Genomic DNA, 20251 nt, shown 5'->3' on the forward strand with positions numbered 1-20251 from the left:
CATGATCTGGCCCCAGCTTTTAGCTACCACTGCCCTGTGTAATACCCTTTCAATCAGCCCATCAGAACTCCTTGTTCTTCATCAACTGTGCTTAAAGCTGTCCCAGCTTCTAGATCTTTGCTTATGCTATTCTCTGTCTGGAATGCCCTCCTTTCTCATCTCTCATATATTCTCTAAGCTAATTTAAAATGTCATAATTCCCATGAATGAAGGCTTCTCTTACTGATCCCACAACTAGAAGTACCTCTTTTTCCTCTGAATTCCCACACACATTTTCTATCTGTACCACTATTACATTGTTTATCACCTTTTAACTTGTATAACAGTCATCTCTTTTCACTCGCTACTTTCTCTGTAAATGAAAGGCACTAGAGTCTAGGGTCCAGACTTATTAGACCATCTCACTGAAGGTGACATTTCCAGCCTCTAGTGTAATTTCATTGTTTGGAAACAGTTCTGCGCAGCTGCAGGGTTCCCAAGAGGGGTCTTCAGAATACCTGGTGGGGGCAAAGAGTGGGCACCCCCACTTTGTGCTTCAGTTAGATTAGTTTCATTTTTACTCTTCTATATATTAGAAACTTATCCAAGATTGTTATTGTTTTTAAGGCTTTCTGATGGATGAAGACCAAAAGGAAATCTCTGTAATACTGTCAGATAAACGAGAGAATTCAACTCAATGCCTCTAGCATTTTCTTCCTTCAGATATTGATACAATGAAATCTAATCATCAAAAAATGAGTAGCCAAGGTTCAGAGCGGCTGATAATCAAAGAACATGGCCAAAACGGAGGGTCCTTTTCCCTGTTCCTTACTGAGCTTCTTTCTTTCTTTTTAACTTTACTTCAAATTAAAAAAAAAAGAACAGAAAAAGGCAGCTCAACAAGTTATGGAAGCATTGTTCTTACAACATTCTGTCTAGGCACTTTCATCTCATCTAACTCCAACTATTAATTCAATTGTTCTTCTAATGTTCAGAAAGATACATGGAAGAACAAAGATTAGTTAAATGACATAGTCAAGGTCTCCTTATTAATGAAAAAAATGAAGAGAAAAAAATGCTCACAAAACCAAACCCCATAGTCTTTTTTTTCGTTTTTGACCTTTAGCATTAATATAGTAATTTCTTTGCTTTTGCTACAAAAAAATGACAATATTATTAGTACTGGTCTACAGATTACATTAGTTATAATCATATTCTTAACACCTGGTAGTAAAAGAACATTCTTATATATACTATTAATAAAATATTAACTGTTATTAATTATTGAGCGCCTTACATTAAAATTTTATAGAAGCCCCTTCAAGTGCCGAGTTAGTCAATTGTAAGGTGTTAAACGGAATTGCCCTGGCACCTGGTCCCGCTGTGTGTACGTGAGCAGGCCCTGAACATAACTTCAGGGATGCAGGAGAAAGTTACGAGTGTGCTGATGCCTCTTCATCCCTTTCCTCCTTCCCCTTGATCAATATACTCTACCTTCAGTCTTTTCCATAAGTGGAACGGACATCTTCCCTGGGGCTCAAAATCCAGGAGTTATCCTTGATTTCTCTCTTTGCTTCACTCCTCACATTCAAGTCACCATAAATGCTGCTGGGTCTACCTCTAACACATACTCTGAAGCAGCCGTTTCTCTCCACCACGCACTGCTCCCAATGGCTGTGGCCCAAGGCATTATCCGTCTCATATCTGCATTACTGAGACAGCCTCCTAGCTGGTCTCTGGCCTTCTAGAATCACTTGTCTGGGCAGCAGCAGAACTGGGGTTTAAACCTCACATGTTAAAACTCCCAAAGAGTTTCTCATGAAACACAGAAGAAAACTCTTTAACTCCTAACTGGAAAAAACCATGTAGCTAGCATTTATATTTCACTCCAAATTAAACAAATTTGCTTGTTCTAATAACCTTCATTTGGGGAGTTTTCCTTTAAGAAAGAAGAGAGAGGATGACTGAGCAGATAGACATAAACCTGGCATCTAAAAGAAATAGAAATAACTTACGGCTTCAGATTTGGGAGGCACTGGAGGTGGAGGTAGGGCAATAGCTGAAGGCTTCACTGCTGCTTCCAGAGTCCCAGGGACAGGAAGAGGAGAAGCTCCACATTTGGATCGGAGGGAACTTCTGAAATTATCGCATCGGCTTTTCTCACTCAGGGAGCGAGTGAGAGGCTGATGGCTGGGCTTGCCTTCATCCAGCCACAGCTCTTCGTAAGGAAGTTCTGACTTCCCCAGGATGCCTGCCGATTCTTCATTAGCCTCTGGAAAAAGGTAGTCGCTCCCACCATCTCCAGAGTCCTGATAGGGCAGGATGTCATGAGGAAAGGGGGCCCACTCTCCCCCCAGGTCTCTGCAGCCGTGGAGGTTCACCTCGCTGTTGCCATGGAGATTGTTGCCGTACACGCAGACCGAGAGCCGGTGGAAGGACTGGGTGAGTTCGTCCCGGGCGTAGCTAAGGGAACTGGGCACGTGGTTGTGGCCAGAGCACCGGCCCTTCTTGGGGCTCTTGCAGTCCTCACTCCAGTCGGTTTTCACGTCACGGACAGCCCGTGAATACTCGTCAATGTCGAACTGCTCTTGGCAGATTCCCAGCCAGTGATGGACCAGGGTTTCGGGCCACATCTCCCCCTTGACCAGGTGTTCTGGGAGGCTGAACTTGGGAACGGTCAAGTGCAAAGGGAAGTGCATGGGGAGGACCTTGTTGTTCCGCAGCACACAGCAGACCACCACCGTCTTGGTCTGGATGTTCACAAACTTGTAGCGGTGCCCTTCGCGGATGAAGTGGAGGTCGTATGGGTTTCTCGGTGGAGGACTTGGCACGGTCACATTCACAGGAAGCCGGGTTTTCTCGACAATGTTGCGGATGGTGTGTTCACCCTCCTGCATCTGAAGTTCCAAGGGGCTTCGGGTGCTAAATCTGCCCTTGCACTGGAATGGAAGGCTAATGCTTTCATTGGTCCGGTGGTTCATGCAGATGAGGCAAGGCATTTTGCCTTTCCCAAGCTTGCTGATGGAATTGAGCTTCCCAATCTTTTTGAAGATTGTGTTGAGTCGTGACTTTTCCTTGAAAGTCTTCGCATAAAGGATCTCTGCCTGCCCCATTAGAGTGAGCTCATCCCCAGTACAGAGGGTGATGTTGTAAACTTCTGTGTCTTCATTGCATTCACCTGAAGCGACCTACAATATAATAAATCATAGTTTAGTTTAATCTCCTCAGTCTAGTCACATGAAAAAGAGCTTGCTATTAAGATACACATATCCAGAGGAAATTGCTGTACTGGGTTTTAGTAGTAAATTTAGACACACCATTTCTTTTGTAATATTTAAGTAGCTAACAACAAATTTTTGATGAGGTATTAATTTAGGCTTTAAAAAACATGTTTTTCTTTTCCATGAAGACAAAGTATTATACGTTCATTAATAAAAATCTGGGAAATATACAGAAAAAAACACATAAAGAAAATAACGTCCAAGAGCCTTATTAAGCAATAGTCACTGTTAATAGTTTTATAAAGATCCTTCCAACTTTCCCCCTATATTAGGATAGTTTATTACATGGATAATTATTTTTGAACATTATTACCTTTTCAGTTATAAATAATGCCTTTATAAACATCACCACAGAAAATTCTTTATTTTTATATTTTACTTAATTTTCTACAATTGTAATTGGGACAAAGAATTACTAAAAAATTTTTTAAATTAGAGAAGTTGCAAGTTTACAGATAAATCATGTAAAAATTTTTTTACAACATTCCCATAAATCTCCCTCCCTATTACTAATACTTTGCATTAGTGTGGTATCTGTTACAATTGATGAAAGAATATTATAATTATACTATTAACTATAGTCCACAGTTTACATTAGGATGTATTTTTTTCCCCATATACCACCCTATTAACATCTTGCATAAGTGTGGTACATTTGTTATAATTCATGAAAGATGATTTTTAAAATTCTACTATTAACTACAGTCCATCATTTACAATAGGGTTCATTGTGTTGTACAGTCCTATGTTTTATCTTCTAATTTTTATTCTAGTAACATATATATGATCTAAGATTGCCCCTTTTACCCACAGTCACGTATATAATTCAGTGTTAATGACACTCACAACTTTGTGCTACTGTCACCAAAACCTTATCATCAACCTAAGTAGAAATTCTATACAAATTAAGCACTAACTTAAAGAAAAGCTTGCTATTAAGACACATACACACACAGACAAAAACAGCACTTTGAGTTTTAGTAGTAAATTTAGATACTCCATTTCTTTTATAATATTTAAGCAGCTAACAATAACAAATTTTTGTCTGAGATATTAGTTTAGACTAACTTTCTAAAATTATTTTTTACTTTATTGTAAAAATAATTAATGTTCATTGGAAGAACTATTAAAAATACAAATGTAAAAATGAGAAAATTCTATTCAATCTTAGCACTAAAGATAATCTCTTTAACAGCTTTGTATCAATAGAAAGAAGAAAAAAAGGAATGGGATCCATCAATCTATCTCAGAAAGACAAATTCATACACACAATTTTGATACCTGAATATAATTTATTCATCTTCCCCTGTGTATATACTTTGTCACTGATGATGACCTAATGTGCTGTTATATATGAATGTGCCATAATTTATTTGACCAGATCTTTATTGTTAGACACCTGCTTTCCCTAAGCTTAGCAATTATAAATAGTACTGCATAAATATTTTTTTATAGTTCAATTATTTCATTAGGATAAAGTTCCAGAAGCAGAACTGCATGGATAAAATTTATGCATGTATTTGGAAGGTCTAATATGTATGGCCCATTGTGCTTCATCAATGTGATATGTATTTATACTTCTATCAGCACTTTTTGAAAGTCCTATCTCCTTATACCTAAAGTGACAAGTTATTTCATGATTGTTCATCTGAAAGGTAAAGCATGCATCCTGAATTTACTCATTCAGGTTTTATCTTAAATATCTTTGACTATTTGTGTGATTGGATTTTTTTGGTATTTATTTATCTGGCTATTTAGATCTCTTCTTCTGTGAATTGTTTATGTCCTTTGCCCATTTTTCTTTTGGATGGTCATCTTATTGAGATCTTTTATATAATAAGAAGGCAATTAGTGCTATATATATATTTGTTAATTTGTTGCTTGGATTTCAATGTTGTAGCTTCTTTAAGTACTAAAGTTCTTATTTTTTCTATGTAGTCAACCTTTTAAAAATGCTTCTTTGTTACTTAATTCTTGGGTGTTATGGTCTTCTAGTTTAATGGTTCTGAACCTGGAATGATAGCCTCCCCCTGCAACCAGGAACATTTGACAATGTCTGGAGGCATATTTAATTGTTACAACTGGGAATGCTACTTGCAGCTAGGGGATAAAGACTGGGAATGTTGTTAAACAACCTGCAATTCATAGAACAGCTCCCTATAACAAAGTACAATCCAAGACATATAACAGTAGTGTTTGAGAAATCCTGCTATAATTATCAATATTTTTTTCTTCTAGTCTTTTAACAGCTTGTTAAATATTTAACTTATTTAACTGAAATTTCTTTGTGAATTATCTGATGTAGGGATATAACTTTTGTTTTTTTCAAACACTTAACTGCAAGTTTGGAACATTTTTCTTTTCTTTTCTTTTTTAAAAAATTTATTTATTTATTTAATTCCCCCCCCCTCCCCTGGTTGTCTGTTCTTGGTGTCTATTTGCTGCATCTTGTTTCTTTGTCCGCTTCTGTTGTCCTCAGCTGCACGGGAAGTGTGGGCGGCGCCATTCCTGGGCAGGCTGCACTTTCTTTTCACGCTGGGCGGCTTTCCTCACGGGCGCACTCCTTGCGCGTGGGGCTCCCCCACGCGGGGGACACCCTTGCGTGGTACGGCACTCCTTGCGCGCATCAGCACTGCGCATGGCCAGCTCCACACGGGTCAAGGAGGCCCGGGGTTTGAACCGCGGACCTCCCATGTGGTAGACGGACGCCCTAACCACTGGGCCAAAGTCCGTTTCCCTGGAACATTTTTCTAAAGAATCATTCCTTTCATCATTGACTTAAAATGCCACTTTTATCATATACTAAAATTTATACCTACTTACAAAATGAACATATGTATTTGCATCTATTTGGGGGCCATTTATCCTAGTGATCTTTCTTTTTTCCATTATAACTATACTGGTTTTAATTACTATAGCTTTACCTTACATTTTCAGATCTGATAACAAAAGCCTGTACTTGTGGATATTTTGAGTCAAAAAGGTTTGGATGGCTGAAACAACAAAATCAAAGCCAAAAGTCAAATGACAGATTAAGAGAAAAGCTTTGCAATATATCACAGATAAAGGGCTATTATCCTTAACATATAAAAAGTGAGGAAATCTTATAGAAAAATAGGCAGAAGACATAAAAACAAATTCACTAAAAAAAAAAAAAGCACAAAGGTCTTCAAAGCCTATCAAAAACTGTTTAACTTCACTCATGGAAAGACAAATGAAAATTAAAACTACACTGAAATAATATTTCTTACCTAAGTAGGTGGAAGAAATTCAAAAGCTTGACATCACATTCTATTGGTTAGAATGTGAAGAAATAGACACTTTTGTACATAGCTGATGAGATGGTAAAATGATACAACCTTGTGGAAAGGAATTTGGCAATAATTAACTAAACTACTTGTTCATTTATCTCTCCATCCACAATCCTATTTCTAGAAATTCACATGGAAGACATTATTCTAACAGTATGAAAATACATATGTACAAGGTTATTCACTGAAGCATTATTTATATTTGCAAAATAGTGTAAGTGACTTAAACACCCAACATGGGAGATTGACTGAGTAAACTTTGGGATGTACACATAATGTTACTAAGTGAAAAAGAATGAGGATAATTTCAACGAACTGAAATGGAGTAAATTATAGGATATACAGTTAAGTGGGAAAAAAAGCAGACTGCAAAGAAGTTTACATGGCATACTATCTTTTTGTATAAAAAAGGGAAAATTAGTGTATACATTTTCTTCTCATTTTTTATAAAAAAAAAGGAACACAGGAAAAATAAACTAGGAAATAATGAAATTGGCTACGTACAGGAGGCAGGAGAAGGAGGCACCGGGTATATACCTTTCCACAGAATTTTGACTTTTTGTAAGTATGCTAAATGTCTTACATATTCCAAAAAATAAAATGAAGTCAAGAATTTTAAGAAACTGAAAACTGATCATAAATGGAAACAAATTCAACCGTATTTCAAATGAATAAACAAGTTTTCTGGGGAGAGAGCAGAAAATCCAAGTAACTGTGGAATACCATATTTTAACTATATTATCAGTCCAGGGAGGGGAAAAAAAAAAAGCACAACAAATATTGTATTCTTTTTAGATTTGTTTCTTTGTATGGATATAGGCTATGATTCTGAAACAACTTTATGCATATTATAGGATTGAGCAAATGAGTAAATGTGTTGGTATTTTGGGAGCCTGAATTCTCCTTGTGAAAGAAATGAGACAGAAACATGAAAGGAGGTACAAGAAAGAACCCCATGAGGTTAAACTGGAATTGGAGGTATGAGTATCCACTTACAATTTAAAGAAAAGGGAACATGCACACACACATAGTTCTAGTCCCTTTTCAAGGAGCTAGCTACAAAAACTCCCAGGATCAAGAAACTTAATAGTGCCCAACCTTTAGTTTTTAAATGTCATTTTACACTGAAAAGAGTCCATCTCTGGAAAAATCACTGATTCTAGCTCTGGAGCAGAAAAGGTGTGAGATGAGCCTGGAACACCATGTGTCAGAAAGCAAAGAAGCGCTCAGATGTTGTTATCAAAAGGACAGAGAGCGATTCTGAATGGGCTCTACTCTGAATGGGCTCCCCCTCTGGGACAATTTGAACATTACAATAAAGACAATGATAGATTATAATTCGCTGAATAAAATAGGCACCTGTGAGGCCATACAGATAATAAAATAAATGTGGAAGAGTAGTGAGAATGGAAAAGAAATCATTTGCAACCATTAGAGTAAAACTTAGTTTATACAAGAATTACCAATGGATGCTTTATTTATAGGGGAAAGTTTTAGAAGCAGGTTACCTGTATGGTTTGGTTTAAAGTATCTTTCCCCAGAATGTATACTAATTACAAGGGAGAAAAAGTAAAACTGGACAACACCTTGATCAAATTTACTATTACTGACGTGGGAAAAACCAACATCCTGTGCTTCCACATGTGATTCCATGAGAAGTTCACCACCTCACCTAGGTAGCACCTCAGCCCAAACGGCATGACCATTTCTTTTGTCAATAAAAGAGTCTGGGTAAAGTAATAATGTCATATAGATCATCTTACTTACTGAGTAGTAATCTTCAGTATGTCTTTAGAAAACTAGGTAGAAACAATCTTTGTAAATAATCTCTTACTATTCCAGGTCATCTCTGTATTTTTTTTTATTAGATAATTTCTGAATTTTCAAAACAATCATGCATACCCACACATCACTCTACCACCAACACCTTGCACTGTTGTGGAACATTTGTCACATATGAGGAAAGAATATCATCAAAATATTACTGCTAACTATAGACCATAGCTTACACTTGGTATGTTTTCCATAAACCATTCAATTGCTAGTACCATGTATTAGTAATGTATATTTGTTTTAGTTCATGAGAGCACATTCTCACATTTGTGCTGTTAACCACAGTCTATTTCCCACCTTAGGGTTCACTGTGTTTTACAGTCCCATGCCTTGTACAATCCATACAAAGTATACACTCAGTGGCTCTCAGTTTCCTCACAGAGTTGTGCTGTCATCAATATAATTTTAGTCTTTGGAATAAGCAATTTGCCACTCAATATTAGTGCTATAAAAAGCAAACACTTCTGTTGTCTCTATAGTGAAGTGAATTTCTCTGCAGGAGACATTTTAAGTACATAAATTGCAGCACAATACTATCTTAATAGCCACTGAGGTTGTCAAAGTTTAAAGTCCATTTTAGGTGACTTCCATAAATTACTACTAATTTTTTAACAAGACTTCAAACTTAGTTGTTTACTTTCACACTGAACATTCCCCTTCACCTATCATGGATCCCAGAATTCTACACTGAAATACTATAAAAGGGAATTTAATTAGGTAAGGTAATTAAGCATAACTTTTCTTTTTAAATTTTGAAATAATTTCAGATTTACAGAATGGTTGTAAAGGCAGTACAGTTCTTATATACTCGTCACCCAGCTTCCCTGCTCATGTCCATGGTGCATTTATCAAAACTAAGAAAATAACACTGGCATAATACTACCAACTAAATGACAACTTTTATTTGGATTTCACCACCAATGCCCTTTTCTGTTTCAGAATCAAACCAAAACAACACATTGCATTTATTCCTTCACTGTTTTTCTCTGCCTTTCCTTGTCTTTCATTACCTTAACAGTTCTGAAGAGTACAGCTCAGGATTTTTTTTCTTTAAAGCCAGTAAAATCATTTATAAACAATATTCGGAACATATGAGAACTGCTTTTTTCCCCCTAAAGGATGAAGGGATAACAAAATACATGTTTCTTTCTATCTCTTAAACCTATACTTACCCTATTTTCCCTAGTTTACCTTAATAAACATACACCTTCCACACCGAAATTATTGTCTACTGAAATATTGCACAATGAATGAACTGAAAGAGAATGTCCATCTAGCTTGAGAACTTTTATAGCTTCAGAAGCTAGACACAAATCAGACAGTATGTGCACAGATTAAATAAATCAAAACCATCCTTTCTAAATTTAAATTCATTGTCTGTACTTCTAAAATAAGTTGTCCCTATTGCTATACACAAAAATGCATAATATATATGAGTACAAACTGTAATTCCATGCTTCCAACTCTGATGACATCATTAATGCTTGCAATTAGCCCTGCATAAGTTAGGAGGCTAATATACTGACCAATTTTGAGGTCACTGTCAATGACAGACGAAGGATCTCCTAAATAAATGTTCTTCCTTTGGCAATTGAGCCAGTCTCCTCAGGTTTCTACAGATGTGATTTATTTGCATAATTTCTTTCCTTTATTTTTTTAATAGCAAAAGAAACAATGCATTCTAAGTGCTTCAGTATGTGTGCCTGGTTAACATTTTCAGTTTCAATATTTCCTGAGAGGAAGTACTTCAAAGTGTGTTATCTAAACAACTCTAATAGGTCTAATCCAGGAAACTATCAGGGTTTTACTGTTCCTAACCCCATTCAGAATTAATATCCCATGGTCAGGCAGCATTTTAAGATAGTGATGTAAAATTTTACACACACATACACACATGCACACACACACACCTGATGTGCTGGCAATTGGAAATCTGTTCTCTAAGATCATTTGTTCTAAAAACCAAACATTTATTGAAGATTAACATTCCAACTCTTGGAATAAAAATCTGGAATGATCTGATAAATACTTTGATTATATAAAGACAATATTTGATTAATATTACATAACTTTTCTCAAACTTCAATTCCCTCCCCATGAGATGGCTCCCTCGTCTGTCTGTTTGTTGCTTCTGCTCATTGTGTCCACGTGTCTTCTTTAGGAGGCACTGGGGACCAAACTCAGGACCTCCCATGTAGGAAATGGGTGTCCACCTGCTTGAGTCACATCCATTCCCTGCTCACTGTGTCTGCTTGTTGAATCAGCTTGTCTTCTTTAGGAGGCACTGGGAACTAAGCCCAGGACCTTCCATGTGGGAGGCAGGCACCCAACTGCTTAAACCACATCCGCTTCTTCAAACTTTAATTTTTGTAATTCTTCTCTTTTGGAAAATTGTCAAAAATGAGAATGAAAGGGCATTAAGAATTAAGATAAATGGCATTCCTGAGAGGAGCAGATGTAGCTCAAGCTGCTGAGTATCTGCTTCTCACATGGAAGGTCCCAGGTTGTTCCTGGTGCCGCCTAAAAAACAAACAAACAAGAAAACGAACATAAAAACCAACTCAGGGGAGCTGATGTGGCTCAGTGTTTGGGCTGCCAGCTTCCCACATACAAGGTCCTGGATTCAATCCCCAGGCCCGGTACCTCAAAACAAAAAAAAAATTCCTGATTTTTTTTTTTCTTAAGGAGGTACTGGGGATTGAACCTGGGATGTCGTACATGGGGCACAGGTACTCAACCACTGAGCAACATTTTATTTTTGTTTTTAAAGAATTTATTTATCGCCCCCCCCCCCCATTGTCTGCTCTCTGTGTCCATTTGTTATGCATTCTTCTGTGTCTGCTTGTCTTTTCTTTAGGCAGCACTGGGAACTGATCCTGGGGTCTTCTGGAGTGGGAGAGAGGTGCTCAGTCTCTTGCGCCACCTCAGCTCCCTGGTCTGCTGTATCTTTTATTATCTATCCTCTGTGTCTCTTTTTGATGCGTCATCTTGCTACGCCAGCTCTACACTCGGACCAGCTTGCTGCGCAGGTCAGCACTCCGCTTGGGCCAGTTCACCGCATGGGCCAGCTTGCCTTCAACAGGAGGCCTCAGAAATCGGACACTGGACCTCCCATATGGTAGACAGGAGCCCAGTTGCTTGAGCCACATCCGATTCCCTGAGCTACATTTTTAAAAATCAGGAAATAGGGTAAGGATGACAAGTATGGTGGCATTGATTTAATCTGGGATGGTACAGCAGAAGGTTTAGCAATTGGTAGTTTTTTCAAGGAGGTCACAAAACCTCAGATGACAAAAAAGCACTGAGCTGTCTTCAAACACTGAAATAATTAACCTCACAATTGTATTCAATTTACCATTGAATTGATAAATTCAAAGGAATTGACTGGATCTTGAAAAATAAATGACATTTGCCTCATTGTAAGGGAAGCATGCAATTTTAGAAAAACTAGCTATCTAAATTCTAGGCTCACTCAAGCTTCATTTTTAAAATGCCTTCTTAAATCTGACATAATTCAGGTGATACGTAATCTATAATTTCTCATCTCTCTGGAATATAGCCAAGAACAAGGTAATGGGCCCAAAGGCCCCCAGGCAGCTCAAAAGATGTGATGCTGATGATGTTAGGGCTTACAGGCTAAATCTTTAAGGGTCTTAACTTGGTAAATTTACTTTTATCTGAATAAAACTTTATGAAACTTGATTACCAGTTCCCAGCCCATAGCAGAATAGAAGTAGAAATTTCAGCTGTAAATTGGGACTATTAAGATGGACCTTCTAACAGTCACAAATGGCAAGAAATGAAAAAAAAGTAATGTGGCTGTAAAACACCAAACTCTTAGTGTTGTAAAAGGTCTCCCCAGATTAAGGCAAAAGTTATACACATCTCAAGAGGTATACCTTTTCTCAATGAATTAAAGAGGAGATGAGGTTAGTTTAAATTTTATACTCTAAGATTGAAGAAACGTACAATACATTTTATAAATTAATCATTTGGGACAATGTTGTTAAAATTCACAGAGAGCCCAAAAAGCTATGCAGAAGTACTTACGCTCTAAAGATTCCAGAATGGAGAGGTAGAACAGCAGACAAATGATCCCTATCCATTCTGCAAAACCACAGGAAAATTTGCAACACAAGTTTATGATACTGTCATAAACTCCTTTACTGAATTGTCAAGACAGAAAGGAGGAAAGTAGTTTAAAGTAGAAAAGGTAGCTATGATTTCACTACGCTGAACAAAAAAGCAAAGATCGCTAACATTTCACCACCAGCCATGAGATGAACAATGTTTACAAAACTAAATCTCTTAATAAGCTTCTTTTGCATTTTAAAAGACAAGTATGATCAGAAAGATCAAAGAGAATAAAATAGCTATGACATATACAAAATTACCAGCAGCTCAAAACCTCTCCCCATTGATGCACTTTCAAGGTTTTGTTTGCAGTTTGTTCTGTTAAAATAAGTAAAGCAAGTAACATGATGCATATTTAATTCAACTACTTATTTTATCCATGGCAATAAGATGCAGTCTTGCTGGGTGGCAGAAGGCAAAGATCTTTATTTCCTAAGCACTTTTTCAGAAGGTAATTTTAGCAAGGGTAACTAATATGTTAAGATAAAAGGCCTATGGACTGCGGCAAATCTATGGGTGGGGGAAAAAAGCAAATGATTGACTTTTAGTAACTTGCAAGCCTTGGAAAAAATTCCAGGTTCAGTGTTAAGCTACACAAATCATATTAACTTTAGTTAGAGCTCTTGCTGATTTATTCATCAATGCATTTTAGCCAATTCAGTGCACCTTATTAAAATGCTTCAAGAAAACAGTTCAGGAACCCAACTCTTGTCTTGCTTCTCCTCTTGTGTGTTAATATGTTACAAAGATATTTTTGAAGTGGTTTATTTTGGCACATATCTAATTAGAAACTACACTGATGCTTTAAAGAAAGGAAAATATCAAGTTAACTTGTAGGATTTTATTTTTTAAATACTTGGCATTGTACTCTGGTATGAAATAAGATCTAAAAATCTGCATGTTTAATATTCATCAAAGCTGCCATATCCTGTGTGTCAGACTCTAAGTGTTTCAGAAATATAAAAGACAGAAGGATGTTGGCTCAGCATTGTACACCATGCAATCATTGAACGTGTTTATTTAGATTTTTTAAATAAGAAAATGAATAAACTGTACAAATTACTGCACCAGTGTTAAAGAACATTCTGATTACCATCTTGAGCCTTATTCTGAACCCACAAATAGAATGTGATGGAGCAGAAAGATAACTGATTGCATTAGGAGACCTGGGCTCCATCTACACCAGGCTCTGCTGAGCAGGTTTGTGGCTTCCTGTGAATCAATTAAGTCAGCTAACATATCCGCATCTTCGGTGTTTTTTTTTTTTCAAATTTGTTAAAAGAAGGAGTAGGACTAGATCACGCCTAAGGACCTTTACAGATATAAAAGGTTATGATTTATAAAAACTCAACATCAGTGACCTTCCTAGTTCTGCTGGATTATTTATAGCATTTTATGACTTTATTCTTGGTCACTTTTTTCAGTGTTGAGAAGCTCAGCTACTACGTAAGTTCTCTGAATCTTACACATGACTTTTTTCCTATTTACAAAGAAAGTCTTCTGAAATCCTTCTCTGTAGGCTACAGCAGCTCTGTTGAGAGGCACTGACATCCCAGCCAAAAGCTGGCAGCATGCAGAGCAGTCAGGCGAGAGGGCTGACAGCTCGGCTCCTGCCCTGGGCCATGTGCTGAGGGAATGGCTCCTGGGAGACCTGTGCCGGCAGAGGCACTCACTATATTCCGCATACGACTGTAAGCTCATCATTCCTGAGGGGGTCACTTTCCCTAGTTGAAACAAAGCCAACCTGTTATTTTGCCTCTGGGAAATGCTGGAACAGCTGAAAGCATGGACCACACTAGCTGGAACTAAAATAGTAGCATTATAATATCCAGATTAGGGTACTTGACTGGAGAGCAGTGATTTTAACGTAGAAAGCTTTTGGGCTACAAAAGTGAAAGCAGGACATGTTCTTACCCACTCAAAGCTCCAAGCTAGCCAAGGCCAAAGCTAAGGTTGCCCTCTGCTCCCACTCTCTCCACAACCATCACAGGAAAGACAGAGTTAGTTACAATGTTGGTTATTATTTTGATGGCAGAAAATATATATGTGGGAAAATGTCTCATCATTTGGGCTGGATTTGAAATGCCAGAAGACATTAAAAATAATTCACTAGGTACTGCTGTACTAAGTATTCGATAAAGTATTTGAGGTGTGTTTTGGGGGAAAACCCCTCAGCCCCCCAATATCAGCTATTATGGTACAGAGTTCTCAATATTAGGACACTGGATATAAAAAATAAAAAGTGAAATAATCTGTGGTGGGGAATTTTCAAAGTATTTGTAACTTTAATTTAGTCTGATGGTATGTATTGCATCAGGGGTTGGCAAGCTTTTTCTGTCAGGGGCCAGAGAGTATTTCAGGCTTTGTGGGTCCTACGGTCTCTGCTGCAGCTACTCAACTCTGTGTAGTGTGAAAGCAGCCATAGATACTACGTATATGTAGGGGGGTGGCCAAGTTCCAGTAAAACTTTATTTATAAAGACAGGTAGCTGGTCCACAGGCCACAGTTCGTCAAACCCAGTACAAGGCACTGCAAAGAATTTTAAAGCATTATGTCATTTAATTCTCACAATACCTCTATGAGGTCAGTAACTACCCCCATCTTAATGGCAAAGACACCATGGGCTTAAGGGGTCACGTGCCTTTCCCAGAGCCACAGTCCCTTCTTGGAACCATAAGCTACTACATGCTCTTTAGATCAGGGCAGTTTGTTTAAAGAAGGATGTATGGCCTGAAAATTGCTGTTATTATTATAAAAAGTAAATGAATGAATCTTCAGTTGGGATAGCCAACTCAGAGGCAGGATATCTGACTTTGGAAGCAAACATGAAAATAGAGTTGATGAACAAACTGAAGGAGATAATTAAGAAAGAACATGCTTATTATAGTTAAAAACAAACAGGCAGGAAAGCAAATAAAACGAAATAGAAATTTTCACCAAGTAGACCCAAAACTGTACCGATAAAAAATGTGAGATAGGTGACAACTGTCTAAAATGCCATTAGCTTTGCTAGGATCGGAGGAAATAAAAACAATTGATCAGTAAGCCATTCCTTATTCAAGTATCCTTTCAACACCCTGACTTTTCGTTTTCTTGACCTTCTCATCTCCCATGATCTGGGTCATGCCATCTCAGCTGCCCGTTCAAACGGACATACCAGACTTGAAAAAAAAAAAGCTCCTCCTGTCATTTCCTATATTACTGGCTGATGTTCAGTTTCAAGCATTTCATACTCTGCCATCACCTTTATTTTGTACCTCATGTCCTCAAACACATCCACTCCAAAAGTTCCTTGACTCCCACCAGGATCTCCGGTTTCTAACTGAGGTTACTCTTCTCACAGACACACCCCCTTAGCCAGGGGATATTCTACGGCTCATCGCTACCTGTCACTCCAGTGCATACTCCATTAAAGTCTTTGTCCCTTTCTGTGACACTCACGTGGTGGAACCCAACTCCGATTAAACCCAGCTCTCTCTCTGTTCTATACCTGAATCCAGGTAGCTCAACATGGCTGGAAGAAAAAAAAAAAAGCTAAAGCTGAGCAATCTCACATCTCATTCAATCACTAAGTAGCATTGGATAAGTTGCTCGTTCTGCCTTGAAACAATTTTGTCAGTTGGTTTCTGGGAAGCCACATGTTCCTGGCTGTCCTTCTGTCCTCACTGGAATCTCCTCTTCCAGACCCCTAACTGCTAAGGCACCCCAAGTCTTGTCTCTTCTTTTTCTAGCCTCTAGGTTAGGACTTCTCAATCTCGGTACTACTCACATTTTTGGCCAGAGAATTCTTTGTTGTGCGGGGTTGCGCTGTACAATGAGGATGTGTAATAGCATCCCTGGCCTTTACCCACTGGCTAGTAGCACTTACTAGAGTATAATCTTCATGGGGTAGGGATCTATGTATTCATTATTTATTTCCGGTGCCTAAAATGGCCTAGGTATATAGTAAGAGCTCAAAATATATTTGCTGGTTAAAGGATGAAACACTTAGGATACATTAATTTATTTCATGCAATTAATCAATGATGGGGCAATCAGACAGACACTATTCTAAAACACATCAAAGCATCTTTTAAAAATAATTCACTTAATTTCAAGCTAAAAGAATGCCTCATTTTAAAATAAACTTGCAAATAGTTTTAATACCCTTCACTAGATTTAGTTAAAATTTACAAGTTTTGAAAAAACAGAACTAGAGTTCACATTCTTTAAACACTTTTCCTCTACTACATATTCTTATCATGATCGATTTGTACTTGCAGATATGTATTATATATAGAGAGACACACACATATATTTCTTTCAAATAATAATTGTATCTTTTGATTACTGTGATGCCGGTCATCTATCAATTCTTTTTTTTTTTAAAGATTTATTTATTTCTCTCCCCTTCCCCACCCCCCACTCTCACCCCCCAGTTGTCTGCTCTGTGCCCATTTGCTGTGTGTTCTGTGTCTGTTTGTATAATTGTCAGCAGCACGGGGAATCTTCTTCTCTTTTTGTTGCGTCAGCTCTTTGTGTGTGCGGGGCCATTCCTGGGCAGGCTGCACTTTTTTCACGCTTGGGGGCCCTCCTTACAGGGTGCACTCCTTGCGTGTGGGGCTCCCCTATGTGGGGCACACCTCTGCATGGCAGGGCACTCCTTGCGCGCATCAGCACTGGGCATGCGCCAGCTCCACACAAGTCAGGAGGCCCTGGGTTCGAACCTTGGACCTCCTATGTGGTAGGCAGATGCCCTATCTGTTGGGCCAAATCCGCTTTCCTATCAATTCTTAACTGCAAGTTGTTTCTTCAGTGATTTATCCCATTGGTCTAGTTTATGTAGCATTTGAAGTGCAGAGTAAAAGGTGAAATTTTCTAAGGAGATTTAAAAATTGCTACCTCCTAAAAAATTATTTCCCGGATAATAGTTATATTTGTGAATACTGACTTTTTTTCTTTCTCTTTTTTCCTCCATCTCCATGGGAAGTAATAACCAAGCACCCCATTTCCACTTCCTTATTTTCACTTAGTTCTCACATTAAGTACTGCGTATAGCCACATACATACTATAATCAATTCTACCTTTAATTAAAGAAGACCATGAATTTCAACGTTTTGAGGGTAAGTAGTATCTAGCCATCTTTGCCACATACTTCCTCAGTTTATTTATTTGGGTGCTTAATTCATCAAGCATACAGATTCTTGTTTATTTCTTGATGCAAATTTTCTTAAGTTCTTATAACAAACCCTCTTTGACTAGCACTTAGTAATGTCTTAATGAACGGTGTAAACTGGATGTGATGGCATCTTAAAATGTTATAAGTAATATGGAGACAGTACATATCCAGTTTGCACTATGGATGCTATAAGCTCACATTTCATATACTTATCTGTGCTTTTGAACTCTTAAATCATATCAAAGGACTATTGGAAAAAGATTTGATTAACTTCTGGCCAGTGGGCCTTGATAAGCTTAAAAATGAACACATTCTCACAAATTTTCACTGTAAGTGAATAGAAGTTGTCTTGACCAATATACTGAAGTAGTTAAAAATTGTAAATATTTTTGGTATAACCATAATTTACTTAGTAAAGACTTTGCAAAACAAAATCTCATCCATTCTGATAAAACTAAGGAAAGTTAACTATAGCTGCCCTGGGTTTTTTTGTTTTTTTTTGTTTTTCAGGGGGTACCTGGGATTGAACCTGGGACTTCATACATGGGAAGCAGGTGTTTAACCACTGAGCTACACCCACTCCCATCAGCTGTGTTTTAGTAGTGGAAGAAAGATTGACTTAGCTTAGCTAATAAAATGAACAGAACCACTTCTCCAAATAGGATTCTGTTTGGACAGCCCTTCCTGAGGAGTGTGGGTGGAGTGACTCACCCACAAAGACACTGTTGCATTCTTGGGCTAAGATACCAAGCAGCCTGTCTTCCCCATAGCGTAGATTTCTGAGAAACAGGAATCTTGCCTCCTAAAATCAAACCTTGATTTTTGAAATGTTCAGAGAATGTGACTTGGTTGGACTTCCTACTGAAATGAAGTTAATCAGAAAACACTTTCAATGTAAACACTTTCTAGAGTGTTTCATTGTCATTTGGGGCATTGCTGAAGAAAATGCAGTGGGTTTGTAAGCGTAAGGTTAGAACTAGATGGTGGCACTGATTCTTTGGTTAGTTCCTCTTCAACAGCAAGTTTAGTCAGTGGAGCCCGCTCAGCATGCAGAAAGAGTCTAAACTGTCCCTTCAGGAAAGCAAAAACAATGCAGCACAAAGGACACTAATTAGCTTTTCTTTGATGAATAGATCCCTATAAATACCTATTGGGCAACATTCCTTACATCAATTTTCCCGATGTATACTGAAATATATAGTCTACACAGAAGACTGGAATGAATATATAATGACTTAGGGCATGCTCTGGAAGTCCCTTTATTTAATAAAATGAGGTGTTTCTTATTAGTTTTATCATATATTCCTCTGCTCCTAAAAATGGAGGCACTCAGCCTCACAGAAACCAAACAACTGTTACATATTAGGGAATAAAGGACAAATTAAAAAAAACTCTCTTGACTTGCCTTAGATATATTTTTGAACTCAGACACCAGTTTTAAATTTTAGTAAAAGATAATTAAATGTAGTAAGCTGTTAGGGAGTTTGGTCAGCTAAGTATATAAAGTTCTTAAAGACTAGTTTGGCCACTGACACTAACACACTAAGAAGAAGGAATTTTCCTATGAGGCACAAATGTGCACTTACTGTGTACATAAAGACTTGAAAACTAAATTATTTTAATGAGGATAAATATTTGGTTCTTCAAGAGCTACCTTCACGTTGAATGTTATTTCCTCCATGACGTACACACGCTCAGGAAATGCTTTAGCCACCTCCTCCACACTGTTAAAATATTGCACTGGCTCCTTTATATCTCGGTCTTGTTCCAGCAGCTTGAATTGCCCTAAAACACATGATAAATGGAAGAGACGTGAGATGTTTATGCTGGACAGCTGTTACCATAGTGACAGCATCACCCTTCCTTACTCCCACCATTCTTTGTCAAAGACCTCTGATCGCCACCATTTTAAAGAAGTTACCACAGCAGGTTTTCTTAAACTAGAATATGTATTAAAAATCAGCTTAAAAATGAAAAAAAAAGACATATAGTTTTTCTCTTTCTTTCTTATTTATTTTTTGCATTTTATTACCAGAGGTCTAAAATCAAACCGAATGGATGCTTACTTGTAGTTTTATCTCAAAGTGAAAACTTACTTTGTTATAAATGGCTGCTCCTTTTGTTTTAACAGTAAGTTCTCTTGCCATTTAGCTGTAATAATACCCACAGATATTTACATTTCTATAACCAAGGCCTGGGGGCCTGGGAGAACTAAGTTTTTAAAATAAACATAAAAAAATTTTTGCAACTGTAATAAAATAGTATAGTGGACCCTTGGCTATCACAGAATGGTTATTCCTAGTTTTAATAATATGTGGGTGATGCTGAGGGCTCATGAGCAGCTATGCTTTGCAATGTTGCTAAGGCACCTGTGTGAAGCCTGAACACAGAGGGGCTGGGCTGTGGGGGTGAGCCTGCTAATAAGGGAGACTCATGAGGCATCGGGAGCTCCATGAGGCTTCATTCTTTCCTTATAACTGTGGATGAAATTCAGGACAAAAGGATATACTGCCATGGTATCCAAAACTGGGGTGGGGGAAGACTGAACATATTC

General features: G+C 37.8%; 1 protein-coding gene across 4 annotated transcripts in view; it reads right to left on the reverse strand.

Moving 5' to 3' along the window:
- Positions 1–20251, reverse strand: part of GAREM1 (GRB2 associated regulator of MAPK1 subtype 1) — a 203988-nt gene that overhangs the window by 19165 nt on the left and 164572 nt on the right. For all 4 annotated transcript variants that reach the window (XM_004478997.4, XM_058277599.2, XM_004478999.3 and 1 more), the window contains 2 exons: positions 19352–19482; positions 1995–3167 (listed from right to left, as the gene is read on the reverse strand). In XM_004478997.4, coding sequence (XP_004479054.1) covers positions 1995–3167; positions 19352–19482 — 1304 coding nt within the window. The remainder of the gene's footprint in view (positions 1–1994; positions 3168–19351; positions 19483–20251) is intronic.

The sequence above is a fragment of the Dasypus novemcinctus genome, chromosome 16, assembly GCF_030445035.2.
Source record: "Dasypus novemcinctus isolate mDasNov1 chromosome 16, mDasNov1.1.hap2, whole genome shotgun sequence".
NCBI lineage: Eukaryota > Metazoa > Chordata > Mammalia > Cingulata > Dasypodidae > Dasypus > Dasypus novemcinctus.